General features: G+C 52.5%; 11 protein-coding genes across 11 annotated transcripts; 4 read left to right on the forward strand and 7 right to left on the reverse strand.

Annotated features, from left to right (window-relative positions):
* Positions 1 to 1814: 1814 nt before the first annotated feature.
* PHYSODRAFT_255166 (hypothetical protein) lies at positions 1815 to 2952 on the reverse strand (the record flags this gene model as incomplete). Its single annotated transcript, XM_009530256.1, has 3 exons — positions 1815 to 1951; positions 2046 to 2663; positions 2898 to 2952. The coding sequence occupies 3 exons, from the start codon at positions 2950 to 2952 to the stop codon at positions 1815 to 1817; spliced, it is 810 nt and encodes a 269-aa protein (XP_009528551.1).
* Positions 2953 to 3202: 250 nt separating this feature from the next.
* On the reverse strand, positions 3203 to 3484 carry PHYSODRAFT_399616 (hypothetical protein; the record flags this gene model as incomplete). Its single annotated transcript, XM_009530257.1, has 1 exon — positions 3203 to 3484. A coding segment is annotated over one exon (282 nt), but the record flags the coding sequence as incomplete, so codon positions are not given.
* Positions 3485 to 4507: 1023 nt separating this feature from the next.
* PHYSODRAFT_507178 (hypothetical protein) lies at positions 4508 to 4714 on the forward strand (the record flags this gene model as incomplete). Its single annotated transcript, XM_009530258.1, has 1 exon — positions 4508 to 4714. The coding sequence occupies one exon, from the start codon at positions 4508 to 4510 to the stop codon at positions 4712 to 4714; it is 207 nt and encodes a 68-aa protein (XP_009528553.1).
* Positions 4715 to 4827: 113 nt separating this feature from the next.
* On the reverse strand, positions 4828 to 5163 carry PHYSODRAFT_393374 (hypothetical protein; the record flags this gene model as incomplete). Its single annotated transcript, XM_009530259.1, has 1 exon — positions 4828 to 5163. A coding segment is annotated over one exon (336 nt), but the record flags the coding sequence as incomplete, so codon positions are not given.
* Positions 5164 to 8609: 3446 nt separating this feature from the next.
* On the forward strand, positions 8610 to 9071 carry PHYSODRAFT_333132 (hypothetical protein; the record flags this gene model as incomplete). The annotated part of the gene is made up of 1 exon (XM_009530260.1): positions 8610 to 9071. The coding sequence occupies one exon, from the start codon at positions 8610 to 8612 to the stop codon at positions 9069 to 9071; it is 462 nt and encodes a 153-aa protein (XP_009528555.1).
* Positions 9072 to 9177: 106 nt separating this feature from the next.
* Positions 9178 to 10465, reverse strand: PHYSODRAFT_560950 (hypothetical protein). The gene has a single exon (XM_009530261.1). The coding sequence runs from the start codon at positions 10450 to 10452 to the stop codon at positions 9280 to 9282; it is 1173 nt and encodes a 390-aa protein (XP_009528556.1). The 5' UTR covers positions 10453 to 10465; the 3' UTR covers positions 9178 to 9279.
* Positions 10466 to 11096: 631 nt separating this feature from the next.
* PHYSODRAFT_507321 (hypothetical protein) lies at positions 11097 to 14063 on the reverse strand (the record flags this gene model as incomplete). Its single annotated transcript, XM_009530262.1, has 4 exons — positions 11097 to 11529; positions 12229 to 12330; positions 12721 to 13627; positions 13784 to 14063. 4 exons carry the CDS (start codon positions 14061 to 14063, stop codon positions 11097 to 11099), a joined length of 1722 nt encoding a protein of 573 aa, XP_009528557.1.
* Positions 14064 to 14641: 578 nt separating this feature from the next.
* Positions 14642 to 15833, reverse strand: PHYSODRAFT_286191 (hypothetical protein). The gene is made up of 5 exons (XM_009530263.1): positions 15689 to 15833; positions 15480 to 15604; positions 15319 to 15390; positions 15059 to 15236; positions 14642 to 14972 (listed from the first exon to the last, which is right to left on the reverse strand). The coding sequence occupies exons 1-5, from the start codon at positions 15811 to 15813 to the stop codon at positions 14834 to 14836; spliced, it is 639 nt and encodes a 212-aa protein (XP_009528558.1). The 5' UTR covers positions 15814 to 15833; the 3' UTR covers positions 14642 to 14833.
* Positions 15834 to 15955: 122 nt separating this feature from the next.
* PHYSODRAFT_504740 (hypothetical protein) lies at positions 15956 to 16228 on the forward strand (the record flags this gene model as incomplete). The annotated part of the gene is made up of 1 exon (XM_009530264.1): positions 15956 to 16228. One exon carries the CDS (start codon positions 15956 to 15958, stop codon positions 16226 to 16228), a length of 273 nt encoding a protein of 90 aa, XP_009528559.1.
* Positions 16229 to 16419: 191 nt separating this feature from the next.
* On the reverse strand, positions 16420 to 17379 carry PHYSODRAFT_505323 (hypothetical protein; the record flags this gene model as incomplete). Its single annotated transcript, XM_009530265.1, has 2 exons — positions 16420 to 16596; positions 16654 to 17379. 2 exons carry the CDS (start codon positions 17377 to 17379, stop codon positions 16420 to 16422), a joined length of 903 nt encoding a protein of 300 aa, XP_009528560.1.
* A 3689-nt stretch (positions 17380 to 21068) lies between these two features.
* Positions 21069 to 22498, forward strand: PHYSODRAFT_560955 (hypothetical protein; the record flags this gene model as incomplete). Its single annotated transcript, XM_009530266.1, has 2 exons — positions 21069 to 21524; positions 21642 to 22498. The coding sequence occupies 2 exons, from the start codon at positions 21069 to 21071 to the stop codon at positions 22137 to 22139; spliced, it is 954 nt and encodes a 317-aa protein (XP_009528561.1). The 3' UTR covers positions 22140 to 22498.
* Positions 22499 to 22558: the final 60 nt, after the last annotated feature.

The raw sequence follows: 22558 nt of genomic DNA on the forward strand, positions 1-22558 counted from the left end.
CAGGCATTCCAGCGGATGGACCCGTTGCCGCAACTCGGTGCTAGTTTTCTAATTGCGGGACACTGCAGCACCCCAGATTCACCCCCTCTTTTTGGCTTAAAGGCGCCGTAGGGCTTAAAGGCGCATTAGGCAGATATTGTGCGGTCGCATTAAAGGTGCTGTAACGCGAGTCTCCGATTCCTAATCCAGTTTTCCTGGTGGGGTTTGTTTCGGATTCGGATTTTAGGCCTCGTTCGTTTCGCAACTCGAGTCCCAATCAGAATCTGCAATGCACATTTCTGGGTAGCATATGGATGGTGTGGACCACCGACTGCTTGCAGTTGCAGTTGTCTCCCACAACACAACTAACAACGCTCAAACAACCTCAAAATGCAATGCACGCATATACATCGGTCCGTTTGGGCGGGAAATATCATACGGTAGGCTATATTGACTCTATCCGCTGTCAAGCTTAATCTTACGATCGTTTTGACCAGAAACTACACAGTTAAGGCGGTGTATGTAATATACTTTTGCTCCTTAAACCCTCCCAAAAGCGTAATTTATAAGCTCTGTAAAATTGCCGTGCCTTTCTAAACTGTTACTGCTTATGTGGTGCACAATGTTTCCATGTGGTGCACATCGTTCCGTTTCGGATTCAGATTCCGGAATGGGGGCTAATCCGGACGTCTGGACCCGAAATCCCAATCCGATTTCCAAAAACGAGCCACGTGACCCATTTTTGTATCCGTAACCGAACTGGAATCGGATTCGGACACTTGCGAAATCTCTCTATTCACACTTCTGTCAAGCCCTTTGCAAGTTTCGCAACCTCGCAGTTTCTATTGGCCCGACCTTTCCAGATTTGCCGGGGCAGACTGTAGTACATTGTGTGTATGTTGCTGTACATTGAATGTACACAGTGAACACACGCCAGAAAATCTTCGTCCAGCGTGCAAGACTGTACGCAGTCCACGTATATCGGCCCGAACAGCAGATCTAGACGAGCGTGGGGTCTTCCCACTGGGAAGGTAAAAGGCCAGGGATTAGTAAATGACGGGTCGTCTTTGATGGCACGTAGCGTCCAATGCCCCCTGTTAGTACCGATAGGATGCTCCGAACGTGTGGGCAGCGCCCGCTGGGCACGTGCGCAATTTGCTTAATGTAGCGAATATAGGCTCAATACTGCATACAGCCTGGCGCTCTCCTAATCGTAATCTAATCTTCCAGCGTACCATGGCGTGACGGTGCCGACAGCGGCCGACACGCTCGACATCAATCTTATTGGCTAAAACCTTCACTAGCACTGACACTGATTTGTTAATATCAATACAATTATCATTGGCTTAAAGAATCCGAAGACGACATGTCGCTAAGGACAGGCCACAGAGAGAACACATCTCAACCAGCACGCAGACAGATAGCGGGAGCGGCGCCAACGAGCAAGGGGCGTCCGCGCGTGGGGGGAGGCGGGTCCCCCCCACCCGCGGCAGCGGCAGCGGCAGCTCAGCAAAGGCGTGCGGCAGGCATGCAGCTCCATCATGAACTGAGGACCAAGGACATCGGCGAGATGATGTGGTAAGCACTGGGGAAGCTTGGTGCTATTGGGCTCACGTGTCTGACGTTTGTTGATATTGGTGTTAGTGTGTATGCATTAATGTAGGCTGTGATGCGGCTGTTAAGCTTGGTGTGCTATCCTATGGCGTAGTCTAGTTGTTTTGCGACCCAAAACTTGGTGTGCCGCGAAAGCAGCTTAGCCTCGTTGTACTTGGGTAGTCGTTCCTCAATGGTAATACATGCGCTTGAACCCTTCGAACTATTGTCTTGTGCCTGTGTTATCTAGAAGTGAAGAGCTCTGTGAAGTCGTCGAAGTGGTCGGCGACGGCGGCGCTCTGGTGCAGGTTCCGAGTTTCGAAGTCGTCCACGGCCGTGGCCAGCTTGGTCTTCAATGAAGGTTCGACGGACAAGGGCTCTGCGGCGTCGGTTGTATGCGACAACCATGTTCCGAGGCAGATTCGTGGCAGGCTCTTCGGTCTGCTCCCACTCAACAAGGTAAGCTCTCTTACCGTTTCTCATGTATGAGTTTGTGATTGCGCGGATGTTGTAGAGCTGCGGAGCTGTGGAAGGAGGAGCGGTCATGTTTTCCGTCGGGACCCATTCGGTCTCGCTCGCCTCGCTGTCGTCGCGCCCATCGTCGGCATTGAGCACGCTACCGGTGCTAGTTGTGACAGGTAGACCGCTTGGAGCTGGGATCCAGACCACGTCTTCGTCGCTGAAGTCGTCACCAGAATCAGAGAGCGGTTGTGCAGCGTCAGCATTGGAGGCTGCAGTGGTCACCTTCTCTTCGGCGACGGCGATGGCGGCGACGGAGAGCTTCTCTTCGGCAGCAGGAACAGCGGTGGCGTGCTTCTCTTCTGCAACAGGACCAGCGGCAGCGTGCTTCTCTTCGGCAACATCATCAGTGGCAAGCTTCGCAGCAGTAGTGAGGGCAGGTGTGGCTTCAACAGCTGTGCTGGTGGGTATGGCTTCGGCGGCAGTGCTGGCGGGGTTCTCGACGGTGCTCGTCCAAGCGGTGGCGGCGGCGATAGTGGCAACGGCGCCCCTATTCTCCTCAGCTCCTAGCGGAGTGTTGACTGGCGCGAGGTTGCCGTCAGCCTCACGCGCCTGCGTCGAGTCGTGGGCAGCTGCATGGGATGCATTCGCGCCGGTACTGGGAAGCTGTCGGAGGCTGGGGCGCCGCGAAGAGCGCCATGCCAGAACGTGGTGGCCTTCAATTCAACGACCAGTTTGCTGTTACAACAGCGAGAGGACGTCAAACATCGGTCCCCTTGGGCTTGGAGCCTCGGTAACCTGGGCACGCTGCTCGTGGCAAAGGTAGCGTAAATCTTCATCTGTAACATACGCGAGGGGGAACTCACGCCTAATAAATGCTCTAACAGCGCGCTTGAATTTCTTCTGGCTGAGGTGAACCATCGGTTTCGTGTTGGCGATTGCAAAATGGTGAAGGTATGCCACAGTGGTTTGAATGTGTAACGAACCTTGGGGAGTGTATTTGCTCTATTTAAGCTCATGTCTTTAATAGGTTAAAAAGCTCCATCAAACTGTAAAGTCGCATGATTTCTCCAAAATCCCAATGTGCTTCTAAAAACACTCCTTTGTCGTTTCAGGAGCAGGGTCGGCGATCTGGCCGACAGCCAAACTTGCCCGGTACCGGGTAATGAGCTCCATCTCGATGAAGTGCGCCAAGTTGTTTCAGTAGGCCCGAGCCGAACTTGCGCTTGATACCTCGCGCTTGAAGAAACTCATGCATATGCTTATTAGCTGTGTTGCCAGCTTGCATGACACGATCCGCGTACTCACCAGTGGTAGCGTCAAGGCTGAATCCCAGAGGTAGGAATAGCTTCATGAAGGCGACAACCTGCTTTGACTGAGACTTGTACTGGCGATAGTCACAGACTTCCCAGATGCGAGGGGTTTTCGTGTACCACTCTAACCAAGTTGCGGCTGCAGTCTTCGAGGCTGGCGGACCTTGGGCTTGGTTGGTTTCATCGGGGTGTCCAAGGCCAATGACAGGTCGGTACGCTCAGTGATCGTGTCTGGAGTTGAGCCGGCCTGGGAAGCAACTCCACCACCAACCGACACCCGTTTTTCCAACTCTGAATTGCGCTCAGACTGCGCCTTGTTCGCTTCCACGAGTTGGGCTATGACTGCATTGAGATGGTTGATCAACTGAAGCTCACGTGTGAAGGGTTTTTCTTCTTCTTCTCGAACTTCACTTGCTTATCGTTTCAGCTCCACACTCCAGCCTAGCAGCTCCGGCATTGACACTTGAAGAGGGAAAAGACACATGCGCATCCGCGAATTATATGGGCTCATCGGGTACCTCTCGTTGACCTCCGGGAAGTGCTGGATCAATGATGCCACTAGCAGGTCTGCGACTTGATCATCGACGATCAATGAGGCGTCCCCAAGATCCAAGCTGGACGCAAACAACATGCGACCAAGCCTGCGAATCTATGTCGTCGTTGCAGAGTCGAATGTGGCAGCCGAAGGTATGGTCGGGTTGTCGTTTGACTTCCAGTCGCTGAGCACTTTCGATACTTTCCTGTCCTCATTCGTGGTGTTAAAAACGTAGGCAAAGGCCTTGTTCGTCGCCGTCATATTCCAACTGCCACGATCGAAGATCCATTGAGGACTTAGCGAAGCATCCGCTTTGGCATGCGGCGCACCGCCCCGCCGGGAAGAATGAGACGAGAGGCCACTTAAAACACCAGCATCAGCTTGACGTGCGCTTGCGGCCTTGAGCACTCGATTGACGTACCCTTGCATTTTCAGCGGGGTAGACTTACGTCTCGGAGAGGTGGCTTCGGGTGTTGCATTAGCAGGTTCATCATCATCGCTACAGTGGACAAGCGCATCGGTAAGTGGCGTAGCCTCCGTTGCAGGCGCTTCATCTCCAACGTTCAGCCCCGAAAGGTGCTCAAGGTCGAGTACAGACGATACCGGGAATGTTTGCATCGCCAGTGTCATGGCGATGGCGTGGAGCGGACACGTGATGAAGGAGCTCTTGTCTGGGAAGAGAGAGAGGCCTTGCTCCTCCGACGTTTTCGCTGGGATCAGGCGAAGGAATAGCACGTTGCCCGAGCCGACCGACAGGTTGCGCTTCTGGATAAACACGAGATCGGAAGCGCGTCCAAGCGCGTACCACATGATGGATAGGAGCGCAGCATCCTGATACTCCTTGGCAGAACTCGCATCTAAGTATAGTCCGTCGATCAGAGAGCGCAAGTCTTCCTTGGTGCATGCTGGCGCCTTCGTCACCATACCACCTTGCTGCCGTTTGAGGCAGTGCCGCTCCAAAATGCGACCCATCTTGAGTAGCCACTGCTCCACAATGTGGCGGTGCTGGAGGAAATCCTCCAGCAGCCAGTTCTTGACGTTCCGGTAGTAGCTCATCACGGTGTTCCGCTTGCGTAGATCCCCGCTTCGGCCTCGAGCAAACGCGAGGTGCATCGCGAAGCGGTCCAGCAACTTCACAAGCACCGAACCACTGGCATCTGCCAGGAGGGTAGCGCGAATAAATTCGAGAGTGACATTCTCGGAGGCGAGGAAAGCCGTGAAGACGTTGACTGCTGTCGCTTGCGCACGCTTCGTGTTCTCTGGAGCGAGGTCTTGCAGGCTCATTGTTTTCGAGTCTAGTGTCGGTTGTCTTCTTGATATCCAGCAAGTATGTGAATGACTTGCTTTTTGAATCGGTGCCCAAATGTCTGGCTGTCGCTGCCGACATTACGCGTCGGCCACGTGTCGGTAGTCGTTACCCTACCCCTATTGTGTTTTAATTGGCTAAAATTTCGCTGGAACACTGTATGATTCGTTAAAAGTCTTCAGCTGTGTTTCTATTGGCTCACAGGACCATACAAAAATCAAGTTTTTAGTGTATGCTGTCGGCAGTTTGATGATACAAGCGAGCTGGCTGCGCCGTAAACGGCGCAGCGCTCTAAGTAGCCCCAGTTTCAATCAGCGGTTTTTATTGCTATGATTCATATTACTTATGAAATATATGTACGGAAGTTAACACCCACACGAAATCCTCCACCCTCTCCAAGACCTGCACCTGAATCAAAGCTGTTGCCCGTGTTGGGCCAACTCGGTTGGCTATATCGACCTCTATCTCCAATCTAGATCGAGCAGATCTGTATCACTACCAAAAAGAGGACTCTACCATGCAGCTCCTATAAATGTCCACAAACACAAAGAAGAAGATGATTTTGATGTTAAGTTTTTGAAGGGGAGAACGCACCCCCGTGTACGCATCTTGGAGAGTTCAATGTTAGCACCACGAACGCCATCATCCGCTCGAATGATAGAACTGAATACGACGCCAATCGAGGGTTTGGATGCACCCGACATTGTAGCAACCAAAAATATGGTTCGACTGTATTTTAGCACTTTGGCCTTCAAAGGTATAATGTTACAGAGGTGCACCGCGTATTCGGCATGGGTACATAAATCGGCTATAGCAGGAAGCCATATATAATTTGTCACTGGTACTTGTAATGTATTCAAATCCCAATCTACTATCTTGGGGTATTGATTTATACCGGTGCCGAAAACGCGGTGCACCACTGTAGTAGCATAAGTACACTCGTCAAGTTACTCAAAAGCAATCCTATACAGTTGTACACGATGGTGTCCGCTAGCGGTACGTACCATCAGGCAGGTTTCAACAGCGTGATCTTGAGAAGAAAAGATCGTACTTACCCGAATAAATACGTGTAGCCAAAAGCGTGACATACTCACAGAAAAGGAGTTTATTAGTATAGATTCATCCACTAGCGCTCTGGGCACCCGCTACGCGGGCGCTTTGACCACGGGTTGCTGGAATAGCATAGCTTAAAAGTATATGCATCATTTTGATTTCCATAACAATAATGTGCGGATACAGTTGACACATATTCGTTGCTATAACTTCGTGCTTTAGTGGCAAATGAGTAGGAATACATTTTCCTATTAAGCTAATTACCAAATGTCGCTCACGATGCAAAGTTGAGTACCTAAACATCGAGTGAGCTGAATATCGTTGTCGTTGTATTATTGATCACCCGTTTCTGCGAGGCGAGCTACATTGTCACGGACATCCCTTACTACAGTGACCTGCGTGTTTACTTACTTTGAAGTAATAACTAAAGTATTGAAACTATGATTGGGTGTGGTTTATACTGCGTTGCAAACTGGTAGCTGTCGTCGATACCGTACTCTAGTGTTGTTACTACGTTAGCACTGAAAGACCGCAACTTTGCCAGCATGAATTTACGCACTGCACCGCGCTACATGTAGTAATGCTGGTTTGCGCGATAACAGTTCAAATAGACATAGCAAATTTAGCTCAACTCAATACGGATCGGTAGCGACTGTGCGTCTTCGATGGTTAGGTTGTTGTGTATCGTGTATATGCATATGAAGCGTTTGGCGGGACCCCGGGGTCCCCGCTTGCCCCGCCAGCTGTCATAAGCAACCGGGATATTCGGTAAATTCAAGTGCTGCATGTTTGTATCGATGCTATGTATCTCTGGTAGTATCGACTATCGAGTTGCACAGAGCTGCAGAGTTCGCAACTTTGCGTGCCCGACGCCGCTGCTGCTGTAGTAGGCGCTAGCTTCTAGCAGTCAGCTTGAATCTTCTTGGTCGTATCTTCACCAAGACGCTTAACAGAACGAACGAATGCAGCAGCTTTGTGGTCACGACGATTTCAATACTTAAGTATCACGTTTGCGCCGAGGAACCTCTGCACCTCCAGTTCGCCTAGACTTCATACTGGATGCTAGATGCTTGAAGGTGAAATGAGCTCTAGCTAAACTCGAAAAATTATCACAAAATTGTCACAACATATATGTTATCACTGCCCCGCCGATAAAAATAAATAATTCCGGTCGCCATCGGTACATGATGCGGGACCCCGGGGTCCGGCCTACTCTGCATCTTTCATCTGGATTTATAACGCGTTATTGCTCTTGGTGGTATTTAGTAACAGTAATTCGAAATTGCGCACGACCATGCTGTTGTGCGCTGCGCGCAATTCGAGCAGCATTTTCTAAAATTGTTTTGTTGAAGCGCGAGAGTTAGGGTACCTGGGATATGATCGATTTTGATTTGAGTTGGAGTGCATTGTTGTCACTTAGCTGATGCGACTATCGTTCCTATGGAAGCGAGTGTCGGACTGCAGCAAGATCCTGCCATTAATCAGCTTAATAAAAAACATAAAAAGTCGTAAGTATGACGCCTCGATGCGCGCGCTGGTGATGCACCTGGGTTTACTTAATTCGACCAACTACTACGTAGTAGTAACTTAAGTTGAGCACGCGACTACTCAAATTGGTGTATTATAATGTTTGATTCCTGCAAATGAATACAGCACGATTGCCAGCTACACCACGCCGCGTGCTGTTTATCAGTTAATCTATGTGCAGCGTTAGGTGATCTAAATGCGTCGTTCGCACACATTCTTGGTGTATTAGAAGATGAACGCCTAATAAGCACCAGTCTACCCCTAATTCCGTACTGTAAACCCTCAACTGCCCTGAAGGTACCAGTTATCCCAACAGGCGGAACTCCCGAAACCGTACAGTAGTTTATTTATGTATGGACATGCAGTACTCACTGTTGTGTGTGTCCGCTGCCGCTGCAGTTCGCCACTCGCTTCTCTACGCCAGGCGCCCTCCGCTCGCTGCCTCGGTCCGTCCGTCCGCCGCGCGCCAACTTTCAAATGGGGAATGTGATAATCATGCCCGCTAAAGTCCGACCGGCTCCGTGTAAGTCCGAATTTTAGCGTGATTGTGGCTATTTTTGTAACTTCGTAGATAGTTAAAAAGCCAGTTCCAGTCGACTTGATGAGTGAATAATGTATGCAATAAGGCCGCGGTAGCGTAGTCTAATTGACAGGTCTAGGCTGTAGGGGCGGAAAGCGTGACGCGATGACCGACAGACAGGATTCTCGGTTAGAGGACGGAGAATGTACCAGTCACATCGACAGTGTCGTTACGACCCCCCACCACCACCACCTCCCACCTGATAACTATCTCTGCAAGTCCCGGTTCGGGGCACAGTTCATTTTCTCGCCTGCAATCCGGACCATGAAGCTGTTCTCGTTTCTTCTCGCCGCTGTTGTCGCCGCAACGCTCACCTCTGTGGAGGCTGGCAAGATCAATCATGACAAGGTGCAGCCATTCCCTCAGCCGGTTCCCATCACCGCCTCGGAGAAGGCTGCCATCAAGTTCAAACCGAGTCTCCAGATAGTCAAAGGATGCCACCCGTACCCTGTCGTTAATGCGGCGGGTGAGACGAGCGGGGGGCTGAAAGGAACTGGGAAACCCGACGGCGAATGCAAAGGATCAAGTCTTGGGTCGCAAGTGTCGGCCGCGCTGACTGGTACAAGGGCAAGTTTGCCATCCTGTACGCGTGGTATTTCCCTAAGGACCAAGGTTTATGGTCTTGGATCGGTGCCGGGCCTGGGCACATGTGACCCTGTGTTCGACTCCTACCCCGGGAAGGCCTGCCGAAGATCAAGTTTGCGTCCGTTGGAGTGCGAGCTCTAGTCGACCGCTGATGCAATGAAATGTTGATTCGAGGGACATGAAGGGGTTGACCCCTTTTGAGGGAAAAGGGAAAATCCGCCACCATTTGTGGAACATTAAGCCTGCAAGAATCGCTCCAGTAAGTCGTTAAAAAAATAGAGGGCTATCCAACAGAGGCGTGCAATGCGATAAACTTGGTTTCAACGCCTCTCCTACTACCCTTTGCCTCTTACACGCCTGTAGCATACTGTGCGGAGCGAATTCCATTGTCCTCCTCTCCCAAGAACGGATAGTCCGTGTATCCTGCCTGCACGGGCATGTCCGGCTGCATATAAAATGTTCCTGAGTCGAACGGGGTCAGCTCTGCGTCAACACGAAGACGCTCTACAAGATCCGGGTTTGAGATGAAGTAGCGCCCGAATGCCACGAGATCCGCCGACCCCTCCTCAACCGTCTTAATCGCGTCAGCGCGGTCGAAACCCGCGGCCGCAATGATCACGCCCTTGTAGGTTCCGCGGAAGTGGTGAGCCACACCGTTCACTGGTGTATCAACGCCATCTGCGTGACGCCCACGACGCTCGATCACGTGGAGGTAGGCCAGGTCATAGTCGTTGAGCTTCTTCACCACGTAGCCGTAGGTCTCACGCGGCGTCGAGTCCTTGCAGCCGAAAGTTTCACCAAAAGGAGAAAGACGAATGCCCACGTGACTCGGCGCGACGCTGGACAGAACGGCCTCCACCACCTCGAAGATGATCCGCGCGCGGTTCTCAATGCTGCCGCCGTACGCATCCGTGCGTTTGTTTACGCCGTCGCACAAGAACTCTTCGAGTAGATACCCGTTGGCCGCGTGGATCTCGACGCCATCGAATCCCGCTGCGATCGCATTCTCCGCCGCTGTCTTGTAGTCGGCCACGATGCCAGGGATCTCCGCGATGTCAAGCGCGCGCGGAGTCACGTAGTCCTTGCGGCCTTCACGAGTAACAGCGTGGCTCTTGACGTTGTCCATGCTGGTGGCGCTCGAAGACACTGGCAGTTGACCGTCCGGTTGATTCAGAGGGTGGCCCACCCGACCAGTGTGCCAGAGTTGCGCGAATATCTTGCCCCCTTTAGCGTGCACGGCCTCGGTCACCGCCTGCCAACCTTTGAGTTGTTCTTGGCGGAATAACCCCGGAGCCCCGTAGTATCCGCGAGCGGTTGCGCTGATGTTCGTAGCCTCCGTAATGAGCAGGCCGCCATCCGTGGCGCGCTGCTGGTAGTACTCCTTCACGACGTCAGTCGGCACGCCTGCATCGCCTGAACGGACTCGGGTGAGTGGGGCCAACACCACGCGGTGGTTTAGTTGGATCGGGTCCTTCTTGCCGCCGAGGGTGAGGTCAGAGAAAAGCTTGGGTGTGGAGGCCATGGTCGAGTTGGTAGGTTGCTTGGGGCTAGGAGGAAACTTGAAAAGTGAGCAGCACCAAGCAGAGAAATTGACTGGTGATTGACAGGAAGTGATCTATCCCCGACGGCTTGCGAATCAAATAGGTACTCCCACCGTCTCAACGGTGCGCTGATATATTTCCGCGGGACCGTAAGCATGAAATCCAAATGCGCTGCGGTTGGGAAAATGGCTCCGTAGCTTTGGTGTCGATTTGAACGCGGGCGGCTGAGCATGCATGCAATCGATAGGCAATTCATCTAATGAGCGCCAAGCATGGTAGGGGAGAGCTCTGTGCATGGTGAAGCTCCTGTGAGCAGCTCATCTTTCATTTGGATCGAATGCGCTCCGGATACTGTCGAAGTGATCGCTTGCGACAGACTCTAGTGACTACCGGTGCGTATCCTTACCATTCCCTTGCTGATGGAACTTTAGATATCATGCCAGCGTGACACAGTAGCAACGTTAGCACCACTCGTACCCCCGGTTAATTCAAATGTGCAGCATTATTGTATCGTGCAAGCGCGACTCTTTTTCTGCAAGGCTAGCTTCTCTTCTTCAAGCACGCGTAGCCTTCGTTGGAGCTCCTCGCGCTCTTTTGCGTCGCTTAGCGCACGCTGCTTTAACATCTATCGAACCACAAAATCGATCGAAGAGTAGATTAGATAAAAGTCCACCGCAGCAACGAACAACAACTCAATTATACTCACTTCGAGAGCCTGGTCGGTGGAGGTGATGTTGACCTGAAAGCGCTGGGCGTTCTCATTTGTAGCTTGTAGCTGGTCCTCCAACTGCTTGCGCACTTGCTTCAGCTCCTGATTTTGTTGATCACGCGTTGCTAGTTCGTGTTCCAACAAGGTTCGTGCGTGGGCCTGTTCACTTCGAGCCACTTCAAGTTCTTGCGCGCGTTTTGCATCTTGCTGTGCTTGGAGTTGAGTCTCTAATCGCTCACGGTCTTTTGCCTCAGCTGCAGACTTCGCTTCCGCGAGCTCCGCTTCAACTTGCTTTCGACGTCGTGCCTCCTCGGCGGCCGCAGCTTCGCTTGCTGCCAAGGCTGCATCGCTGTAGTTGACACTGGTAAGCGTGGGCGCTACAGGCTTCGCTTCAACCTCTTTTGCAGCAGTGGTCTCGGGAGAGTTTAGTGGTACCAACAGGAAGGTGAACTGCAACATTTTGGCGTCTACTTGATCGATCAGCTCGTCCGTCACAAGGAGCTTTACAACCTGCACGCATCACATGAATCACGCTCAATACTCTGGCCGTTTAGGTAGTGATAGCAACAAGTTTGAACATACATTGGTGTGATCGACCGGGAGGCAAAAACTTTCACTTGGAGGGGAGATTTGGTACTGCACTCGCAGTGTCTCCTGAGAGTCTTGCGCATCAGGTACGATGAACGAGAATGGCTTGCTTTTGCCAAGGGGCTGAAGGCGAACTAGGAGCCACACGTAGGTACCTCGCAAGGAGCTCAGCGTTCGGTCACTATCGTCGGACTCATCCTCTTCAGACTCCACCTTGGTGTCCTGCAAGTCGAACTTGTACTTGTCCACTGATCTGTTGCTTGGAGATAGGTGGCGGTGTGATGGCACTGCACTAGTGTGGATCGGGGCTTCTGCGCGCAAGAAGCCACTCAACAATTCGTCACGCTCCATTAGCGGGGGTCGAGTTGCCGCACGCAAATGCACGTGCACGGCTTCAAACGGTAAAACTGCTGCCGATTCCTCCTCACTCACGACGGCCACGTCGGTTTCGACGTCAAACATGTAGCGCAGCGGCCGTAGGAAAATCGCAGCGCTTCCCACAACACGAGTACACTCATGTGGGCCGGAGGTCATGGCCGAAGAGCACCAAATCCCCAGCACACTCTCAATTTCCCGACGCAGTTGCCCGTCCCGGTCCTTCAGCTATCTAAAACGTTGCAATCACCAAGAATAAACGGCTGAAAACAGGTTGGTTCTGGGCGTGGCAAAACTCGAGTACGGTTCTCTCACGTGCTTATTGTAATACAAACTCATCGCCCCATGCTTTTCGTACCTGGCGTTGCTGATTTTTTTCCTACTAATACTGAATGCGGCTTTTTCCGCGTGTTGTTCTGCGCGCATGCGCCATTTTTCTCGAAATTTTTTCCGTCTTGAATCTGGTGAACAGCGCCGTGGTTGCCTGTGCTTTAGCTCTTTCTGTTGAATGGCCTCGAGTACCATTTGCTTCCTCTCTCGTTCTCCGTGTCTCCGATGAACCTCATACCTTCTTCACCTGTCCGTCGAAGACTCGTTTGAAAATGAAAATGACAGCGACTGTGCAAACGAGTTGAACGTCTTGGAATGTGCGCGGCGCTTCTCAGGGGAATCGAGTGCCCCTCGGAAATACGGCGGTGGTAGCACCGCAGTGGGCTTGACGAGCGGTACGGAGTCGTGTCCTGGCGAGACCTGAAAGTTTCCCCGGAGCATGTTCATCTTCGGCATCGAAGTCTTCGAGCCACTAGCTGTCATCTTCTCCAACTCATCAGCTGGGGACAACGATCGCATCATCACTGGCATCTCGGGGTGCCCTGAAGCTCGCGATGTTGTCGACAACGGTGTAGCCATCATACTCTCCAGCGAAACGAAACTCGTCGTGCTCAACGGACTCGACACTGCTGACAACGACATACTTCGATGCAGTGGACTGCTAAACATCTGCTCATCATCCAAAGATCGTGACTTGTACAGCACGCGCTCGGGCGTCGACGGCACCTCCTGCTTTACGGTCACAATTGGCTCCGGGACCATCTGCGCCATCGCCGCCACTGCCGCTGCATGCTCGGCAGCTAGAACCTCCTGTTTCATCTGCAAAGCTGGAGCTGGTGTCGATCTTCCATCCCCCATCTCGATATCCTGTTGCTGGGTCTGGTCCATCACTGCTCCCTCTCCAAATCCAAAGTCCTGCAGCTTCTTGCCGGACCCGAACGTATGCCGCAACACCCTCTTGTGGTCCTTGGCCACCACGGCCGCAGCCACCCGCTGCTGCTGAGTCTGTACCCGGTTCGCTTGGATAGCGAAGTTCCGGCACTGACATCCCTGTCCAGGTGCCGTCTCATGCTGGTGGTGCGACTGCAGCCCAGCGTCGTCCGTGCCGCCACACAGCAGCATCTGCTCAATGTCGGCGCCCGCCTCCCCCAGCTCTGCTAATGGAGAATATCACATCAACGAGTCAGACAATAAGATTTTAATCAACCAATAAATAAATATTCCTAATATGTATCCATGGATGGATGGGCATCAAGTTTCTTATTTCGAATTTTTAATTTAACGTAAAGAATGAATGATAAATTACTTACCCGGTTGGAAGCTCGAGGCGAAGAGAAAATCCGTCGAGTCGCCGCCGCCAAAGACGTCGGACAGCATGGCGCTGGGCCGGAAGACGTCCACGTCGATGTCCATGTCCATGTCGCCCACGTCGACGTCGTCGCCCTCCAGCGGCAGCAGCAGCGCGCGCCGCACGTGCTCGGAGGCGGCGGACGACGCGTCGTTCTCCTGCGAGCCCACGGGCGAGAGCGCCTGGAGCTCGGCGTCGTCCAGCGCGCTCACGAGCTGCATCCCCACGGGCAGCGCCGCCATGTTGGAATGGCTGGAAATGGCGACTGAAGTTGCCTTTGGCCATACAAAGTCGAAGAGGAAACGCGTGCACGGCCTCTCATTGGACGATATTTGTGGGCGGGATGGGAGACAGGGTTGCCATGCACATCAAATTGTGTACGCTTGCTGTAGAGTTCAGCTGTGTAGCCATGCGTGAAGCCAGCTTCAACGTCAACCCATCTCGGATCCGAGAGCTGAGGCGCATGCGCCTGCCGGTCGTGAGCGGCATCGCCGTGACAGAACCCCTAGCTGTAACACACCGTGATCCGGGTAGGCCGCAGGTGCAATCGTTTCCCAGCGCTCTTCCTCCACCGATGTAGTATCGGCACGCCAGGGACAAGTACTGGGGAGCTACCTTGAACGTGGAGGCTATAATAACAGTCATCAGGACTCCAGGTACGCGCTCACTTTAGATTTGTTGTTACTTGGTTTGTACTCACATCGGTTTGGCATACCTCCTCCATAGTTCGGATACCTTTTCGCTCACTACAGCCAAGAGCATCAGGGTGCCCTGGTCACCACGGTATCGTAGCAACTTGCTTAGCAAGACCTTTGGAATGCAAAAAATAGGATGCGCCAAGTACGCTCAAGCGCGCGACACCATCGTGGAAACGATGCCTGCCGCACCACGTTTCAGCGAAGTTCATCTCCCACATCCTTGAATTTTATTCGCTCATACACACTTCTGACTTCACTATCGAAGGACATCCTTCAGCTTAACCACCGGACACTCGCACGATCAGAGCACGCGTTTATAGCTTGGCCTGGTAGTATTCCTTCACAGGAACGTGCTTCGCGCCGCCGTAAAAGTCGAGCAAGATGATGTTCTCAATGTCAAGAACGTACGGCAAGAATCCATGCTTCTCCGGCCAGTCTTTCATCTGCGGGTGCCTAAAGAGCACAAAGCATTGTCAATATCCCTGAGTTAGACATTCCACTTGTGTATTAGAAAATGCATCGATTTCAGTATTGCGTACTTGGAGAACAAAATTTTCTCGGCGTACTGGCGCTGATCCACGGGCACAGGCACCACGTTCCCCGTCAGCGTGAGCTTCCAGCACGTTGGGTCTTCCACGTCCATCTTGCACGCGTGTTCTCCGCCCTGCGCCATCGAGATAGCCACCGACGCAGTAGAATTCACACTGAGGTCCGATCCTACACAGGCGACAGTAAAACAAAAGAGAAACTAATTAACACTTCGCCTCCCCTGCAGCATAATATCCTCTCTGCTCCGTACCAGCTGCATCCATCGGCGTGATGTAGAAGAAGAGCTTGCCCGTCGACTCCTCCTTCGAGTACCCAATCCCGTCTGCCCCAAGCAAACAGCACAATTTTAATTAGACTCGTCAAAGGCAATATTCCCCATGTGTTCCCCATTTCTCAAGAATAAACCCGTACCGCTGTACGACACCGTGCTTCCGTACGGGACCCCATTGAACTGCACCGAGATCGTCGACAGCGTCGCCCACACGTTGTCGTGCACCAACTGCCGCGCGTGCTGCGCCGAGCTCGCCCCCCAATATCTGCCACAAACAAAAACTTCAAATGAGAACTCCTCTAAACCAAATAAAATAAAATAAAAATCATAACTTCAAGAAGGAACTCACAAATCCTCCGTCTCCGCGAGTCGGAACGTGTCCGGTTGGAAGACCCCCACCGCCCGACGCGCCTCCACCCCGCACTCGAGGCTAGTGGTCCACACTAGAGCCAGCAACGCAGCAATAAACTTCATCTTTCTTCCACTTGAGCTTCAGGCGTCACTTTCGATAGTGGAGAGAGACCGTGAAAGGTTCCGATGTCATCGTCCCACTCTGGTCACTTTTTGAGCCAATTGCAGGCCCCATATCGGATTTTTCCGCCAATCGGACGGGCACATGGCGGGCATTGGCTTGAGGCGCGAGGTGCTGGCGCTCTACCGAGACGCGCTGCGCGTGGCGAGGGCCTTCCCGGAGCGCAGCATGGGCCGCAAGCTGCAGTACAACGCGAGGGAGCTGCTGCGCCTGAGACAGCGCGAGCGCAGCGAAGCGCGCATTCAGAGGCACGTGGCGGAGGGGCGGGACGCGCTGGAGGTGTACCGAGTGCTGCAGAACGACCCCGAGCTGCTCACGGCCATCACCAGGAAGAAAAGACCGGCTGCTTCAAGCTAGGGACAAGTAACAATGCTATGTGTACGCTCTTCTAGTGGTGGGCGACGAGAGCTTTGAACGTGTTGAGTTCATAAGAATGCACTTCATGTACTTCGATGGGTCTTAGAGGTGTGTGAGGACTCCCCCAACCTTATGCAGCGAAGTCTTTCCATCTAACGATTTTGTCACGCATTTATAGGGCATGGAGAAGCTTAGGCCGTGGTGACCGAAATGCTCTCCGCCAGCGTGTACGTCTGGCCGGCGGGGAGGGCCTGCTTGACGCTCACGCGGCCGGGCTCGACGGCGACCATGTTCTTGTACTCCTCGTCGCCGAAGTCCTCCATGGCCTTGGCGCGGTCGGCCCACGGGTTCCAGACGACGGCATCGGTCTGGGTCTTGACGGCCTTGCTGCCGTTGGAGATGGAGCCCGACTTCTTGATCGTCACCGTACGGTCCACGGCGTTGACGCCCTTGATCACAGCGTGCAGCGTGTTGGGGGCGTTGCTGTACACGTTGTCCGTCTGGTTAGCGAAGTCGATGTACGCGCGCGTCTCCGTGGCGTTGACCTTGGCGACCTTGTCGTAGTAGTCGACGCCCTTCAGGCCCAACACCTGCACGCCCTTGTTGGTGGCGTCGTCCACCCACAGGTAGTTGTGCAGCAGAGCGTGGAACTCAATCGGGTCCTTGTTCGTGTTGCGCACGCGCAGAGCAGTCTTGAGCTCGTTGCCGTACAGCTTCACCTCGTACTCAAGCTTGAAGTCAACAGGCCACATCTTACGCGTAGAGTTGCTCGACTCCATGGTGAACTTGGCCACACTCGGGCTGTTCTTGTCAGCAGCATTCTTGTAGCTGGCCAGCGTCCAGTTGGTGATGCGGGCGAAGCCGTGGCTCGGGAAGCCCTTGGCGCTGCCGAAGTTGGGGAACACGACAGGGATGCCGCCACGGATGGGGTTCACGCCGTCGAGGAACGACTCCTTCGACATGAACAGCACGTCCATCTTTGGGTCCATAGCGGGGTGGAACGACTTGACGTGGGCGCCGAAGTGGTAGACCTCCGCGCTGGAGCCGTACGGGTGCGTGAGCTTGACGGTCTCGAGCTCGGCGTTGGCAACGCCGACGGCGGCCAGGAGCGACGACACCAGGGCGACGGTCTTGAAGATGGAGAACACCATGGTGGAGTGGGCGAGACGGCGAGGGTGTCGAGCTTGCTCCGTAGGAGATTAATTGAAGAATGAGAGCTGATTGAACCGAGCCGGACAGCGGCGTTTTAATAAGAGGCAGAGCGTGCCTGGTTTCGTTCTTGGATGGTGACAAAGCGTAAGCGCACATCATGGAGATACCATCAGGAAATCTGTAGGGTGTGGGAAGTTGTCGGATCGCCGACTGGACTACAGACAACGACGGATAAATACGGCAACGCAAAACCCGGCACACATATGTTGTACTTTTTACAATAAGTTATTCATAAAGCCAATCAGCTTCGAGAGTTACACTTGACATTTGTATTCAATATGGTTGTTAAGTACTTTCTCTAAATCTGTGTGAACTTTATGCTCCGTTACGTGTACTTTATGTCATTGCCTTGTACAATCTCTATCGTTCCCGACAGAGAATTCTGGCACATTTACTATGGAGGATGTCATTCAGTTATGCCGGATTTATCCGTCGTTGTCTGTATCGTCGATGCACTATTGGTGGTCGATTTCAATGCAATGGCGGCAGGATCCCCGGACAGCGCGCGTGAAGACAGCTGGGAGAAGGCGGTGGTGGCGGAAAGCTGCTCGAGCTACCTGCGAAGCGGAGACGCTGTCGGCACACGTACATACACGTCCACCTTGTTTGACAGATCAACGTGTACACTATGTACTGTATTGTCTTCACGAGACTAAAATAATTAGTCCCTCGTTAATCAGCGTTACAAGCAACGCGATCATCAAAGCCGCCGGCGCGAAGGGTGTCAAACAGTTGGCGGCTTTCGCAGTCCACATATGCATCGACGGAAGCGTTACGCTGGGCGTAGAGCGGCTTCACGCAATCTCTGGTGTTGGCCGAAAACATTCCTCTGGTATTCTTAGACGCTAGGCATTATCTTCACCCCCGTCCTGCTGTTGATACAAACTCGGCATTACCAAGATCGTGCGGCCAAGTGGCGTTGTCATGTGCATGCCGACCAGTACGTACAGTAGGGAAACTCCAACCTTCTGGGTCATCACCACCCAGTGACGACTTTTATTTTAGCTTCGGCGTGTCGCTATGCTCGAAACAGCAGATTAGTGTGTCATTACTCCGGCATCAGCGTTCAGTATCCGCGTCGGATGCACTACGTTATAATAGCAATGGATTCGGTGCAGGGTGTTTACGTATTATTAGGCAAAACATTGTGAATATCAATGTAAGCTAATCGGTAGTCATCTTCTTCATTGCGTGGTATGTGAAATCCCTTTCGAACCTGCAAAAAGTGTATTCTGCAAGAAGCCCACGAGAAAACATACTAAGAAGTACCCGACTGACGCTCACAATATTCTTCAACAGCATATATGCTTTGATAAACGAAAGTACGAATTTAATCAACAGTGTGTGCCTGTTGGAATTGTTGGGTGCTAACTAAAGCTTAGAAGGGTAAATCCATAGATAACGAGTGTCTAGATAACTACAACTGTCAAGGGAGGGCGGGGTCCACTGGGCAGGCGTGGATATCTGGCCCTCTTCTATGACTATTAATACGGTAACGTTGCTACTGCAGCTCGACGTTTATTTGTCCTGCTACCGGGGATGGACAAGAGCGTGTTTGCTACAGTACATGCACCAGTTATGAAAGTGGTCTCGATGTGGAAGTAGCCGAACACACTTCGGTTACTTTATTTATTAGGCCCTATAGTGCGCGTTTAGTCAACAAGCATATCTTACTTTTCTTTGCTACAATGCCAACGCAGACAATACCTGAGTTCACTCACAAGTAATACACGATGCGGGACAGTGTCGCGGGGTACACTATCTATACTGTATTCGACACGGATCGGGAAATATTAATACATGTTTTCCGCTGGTCCGAACGGGAATTCAAATACCACAGATAACGATTGCTGGATACCCTACTCTAATCCTCTTCTGTAAAGTAATGTTTTGCCATACGTGCACACCCTGCACCGAATCCATTGCTATTATAACGTAGTGCATCCGACGCGGATACTGAACGCTGATGCCGGAGTAATGACACACTAATCTGCTGTTTCGAGCATAGCGACACGCCGAAGCTAAAATAAAAGTCGTCACTGGGTGGTGATGACCCAGAAGGTTGGAGTTTCCCTACTGTACGTACTGGTCGGCATGCACATGACAACGCCACTTGGCCGCACGATCTTGGTAATGCCGAGTTTGTATCAACAGCAGGACGGGGGTGAAGATAATGCCTAGCGTCTAAGAATACCAGAGGAATGTTTTCGGCCAACACCAGAGATTGCGTGAAGCCGCTCTACGCCCAGCGTAACGCTTCCGTCGATGCATATGTGGACTGCGAAAGCCGCCAACTGTTTGACACCCTTCGCGCCGGCGGCTTTGATGATCGCGTTGCTTGTAACGCTGATTAACGAGGGACTAATTATTTTAGTCTCGTGAAGACAATACAGTACATAGTGTACACGTTGATCTGTCAAACAAGGTGGACGTGTATGTACGTGTGCCGACAGCGTCTCCGCTTCGCAGGTAGCTCGAGCAGCTTTCCGCCACCACCGCCTTCTCCCAGCTGTCTTCACGCGCGCTGTCCGGGGATCCTGCCGCCATTGCATTGAAATCGACCACCAATAGTGCATCGACGATAGTCCAGTCGGCGATCCGACAACTTCCCACCCGCGTAAAGAACGTTCAAAAGGGTCGTTCATGTTTGAAACAGTTTTGAAGTGTCTAAAAGTCCAAAAGTACTTGCCCTCCGCATCTTCCTGTCGAGTATACATTCCCCTGCCACTCCTGCCCTTCACGCACAGCTCGTTCGAGGACAGGGACCTTTCACCATGCACCCTGAACCAGTTGCTGGCACGCTGCCAGCAGCTGCAGCATCCATCACGCCTCGCACTCCACAGTCAGGGAGGAGAAACCAACAAACTCCAGGATCAGCACCAAAAACGCACCGATCTCCGCCAGCATCAGCGCCGAGAAGCCTCCGATCCTCTCCTGCCTCAGCAGTGAGGCGATCTCCACGCTTTAGGCCGTACTCGAGTCCGACCCAACAGCCCCCGCAGACACCTAGAGTGCTACGGAAGATGGACTTCTCGTCGCCTCAATCGTCCACATCCGCCCGGCCGCCACGTTCTCCAGCTCCGCCCAGCCAGTTGCGAGAATCGCCGATGAAGACGGGGCGCCCGCGTGACGACATTTGGCAACACTATGGCATTGAGCGCGAGAATGGTAAAAAGCATGGGCGATGCAGATACTGCGGCACTCAAGAAAAATGGCAAGCCGAGCGGTAATTTGCTAAAACACATGATCAATCCAGGCCAGTGCCCTAGTGTAGCAAGTTTCGCTTCGGCCTGCGGATATTCCCGATCCGAACCCAACACCAGCTAAGACCGCCCCTCCCCAAGCAGCTGAGCTGAGTCAAGACGCCTTCGAGATGGCATTGGCACGTGTTTTCTTCGTCTGTGCACTTCCATTTATGCTCATAGAGGCTCAGGTATTCCGAGACTTTATCGCCATGGTGGCTCCTACAATGAAGGTGCCTTCGAGGCACAAACTCAGCGTGGTTCTTCTAAAACGTGTGCGAGATGAGATGCGCGTGAAAGTTATCAAGTTGATAAACAAGCAAGTCTACGTGTCGCTAGTTACGGACGGATGGAGCGATACAAATGGATCGAGTATCATCAATTTCATGGTAGTGGCGCCCGGCATGCCTTCGTTGTTCTGGTCATCATGGTCGACAAGGTCAGAGCAGCACACAGCTGCGTACCTAGTAGGTGAAATTGACAAGGTCATCTCGGATATTGAAAGTGCCACGACCGCACACGTCGTTTCTGTCGTCACAGACAACGCAAGAAACATGAGTAGTGCTCGAAGTCACATCCAGGCACGACGACCCAACGTGGTGAGTGGCGGCTGCTCCGCCCACGTGCTCAACCTGCTCATGCAAGATGTGTGTCGCTTTCCTGTAATTCAAGCGGTCAGATCACGAGCTGTGGCTGTTACCCGTTTCGTTCGAGATCATTTGGCTCTACTTGATGAATTCAAGGCTCTGCAGCAAGGCTTACGCGATACGGGTCTAAGCACAAGAAATCTGGTGTTGCCGGTGCCAACAGGTTGGTACTCAGTGTTTGCTTGCTTGCGCAGTGTGTTGAACAGTCGTGAAGTACTTTAAAAATTATTTTTGAGTTCCGAGTATGAAGAATTCCGCGATCGATATCATGCAACTGCGCCAAACCGGAAGAAACTTCGCTACATGATGGAGCTCGTTCGTGACAACAGCTTTTGGGACAGCCTGAGGACCATCGTACGTCTGTTGGACCCTATAATTGAAGCACTAAGACAGCTTGAAGGTGACAACGTGTTTGTGTCGGGGGGTTATAAGTGGTTTCGATGGCTACGGTATCACACCGCGTACGGCGTCACCTCACCTGAGCAAGATGATGAAGAGGCAGTTGATGTGCCGGAGCCGTCTGAGCAAGCTGGCGTGCCGGGACCATCTGAACATGAAGCTGTTGATCAAGCTCGCAATGGAATCGAACTCCTTAGTAACTCAGTCGATCTTTTAGCGCCCACCAACTCCGCCGGATCGCCGCCCACAGCGCCAGCCGAACTGCAGTCTGTACCAGCAAGCGAAACTTCCCCTGAAAGTACGTCACCGGATGATGAAAATTTATTAGCGGGAGGTAATTACAGACGTATCGATGTTCCGCAGCTCGACGAGCTTCAAGAATTTTTTCGTGACAAGATTCGAAGTCGATGAAGCTACGTGCACTCCAACGCGATGAGTATCGCATTCTTGCTCGATTCATCGACGGATATAGATGACTTCGTTGGCGCTGATGATGAAAAAGTTGATGACCAGGTGTGTGAAATGGCGAGGCGGTGTGGCTTGTTCACACCAACCGTGGGCGCCCCCGCATTTACTGCAGAGGTCCTTGCGTTTAAGAGTAAGAAGCGGCGGGGTGGTAAGGCGATGCGTGAGAAGTATTCGATGTCAAGTCCGCGGGATTACTGGGAAGGGAAGAAATCTGAGCGATACCCACTGCTTCAGAAGATAGCACAAATTGTGTTCGCGATCCCTACTTCGTCGGCTGCAAGCGAACGGGCTTGGAGTATCTTACTCGAAGCGGAGGAACAGGCTCTCAGTGGCAAAAGTCGAGATGCTTGCATATGTGTATA

Source organism: Phytophthora sojae (assembly GCF_000149755.1).
Source record: "Phytophthora sojae unplaced genomic scaffold PHYSOscaffold_5, whole genome shotgun sequence".
Taxonomy (NCBI): Eukaryota; Oomycota; class Peronosporomycetes; order Peronosporales; family Peronosporaceae; genus Phytophthora; species Phytophthora sojae.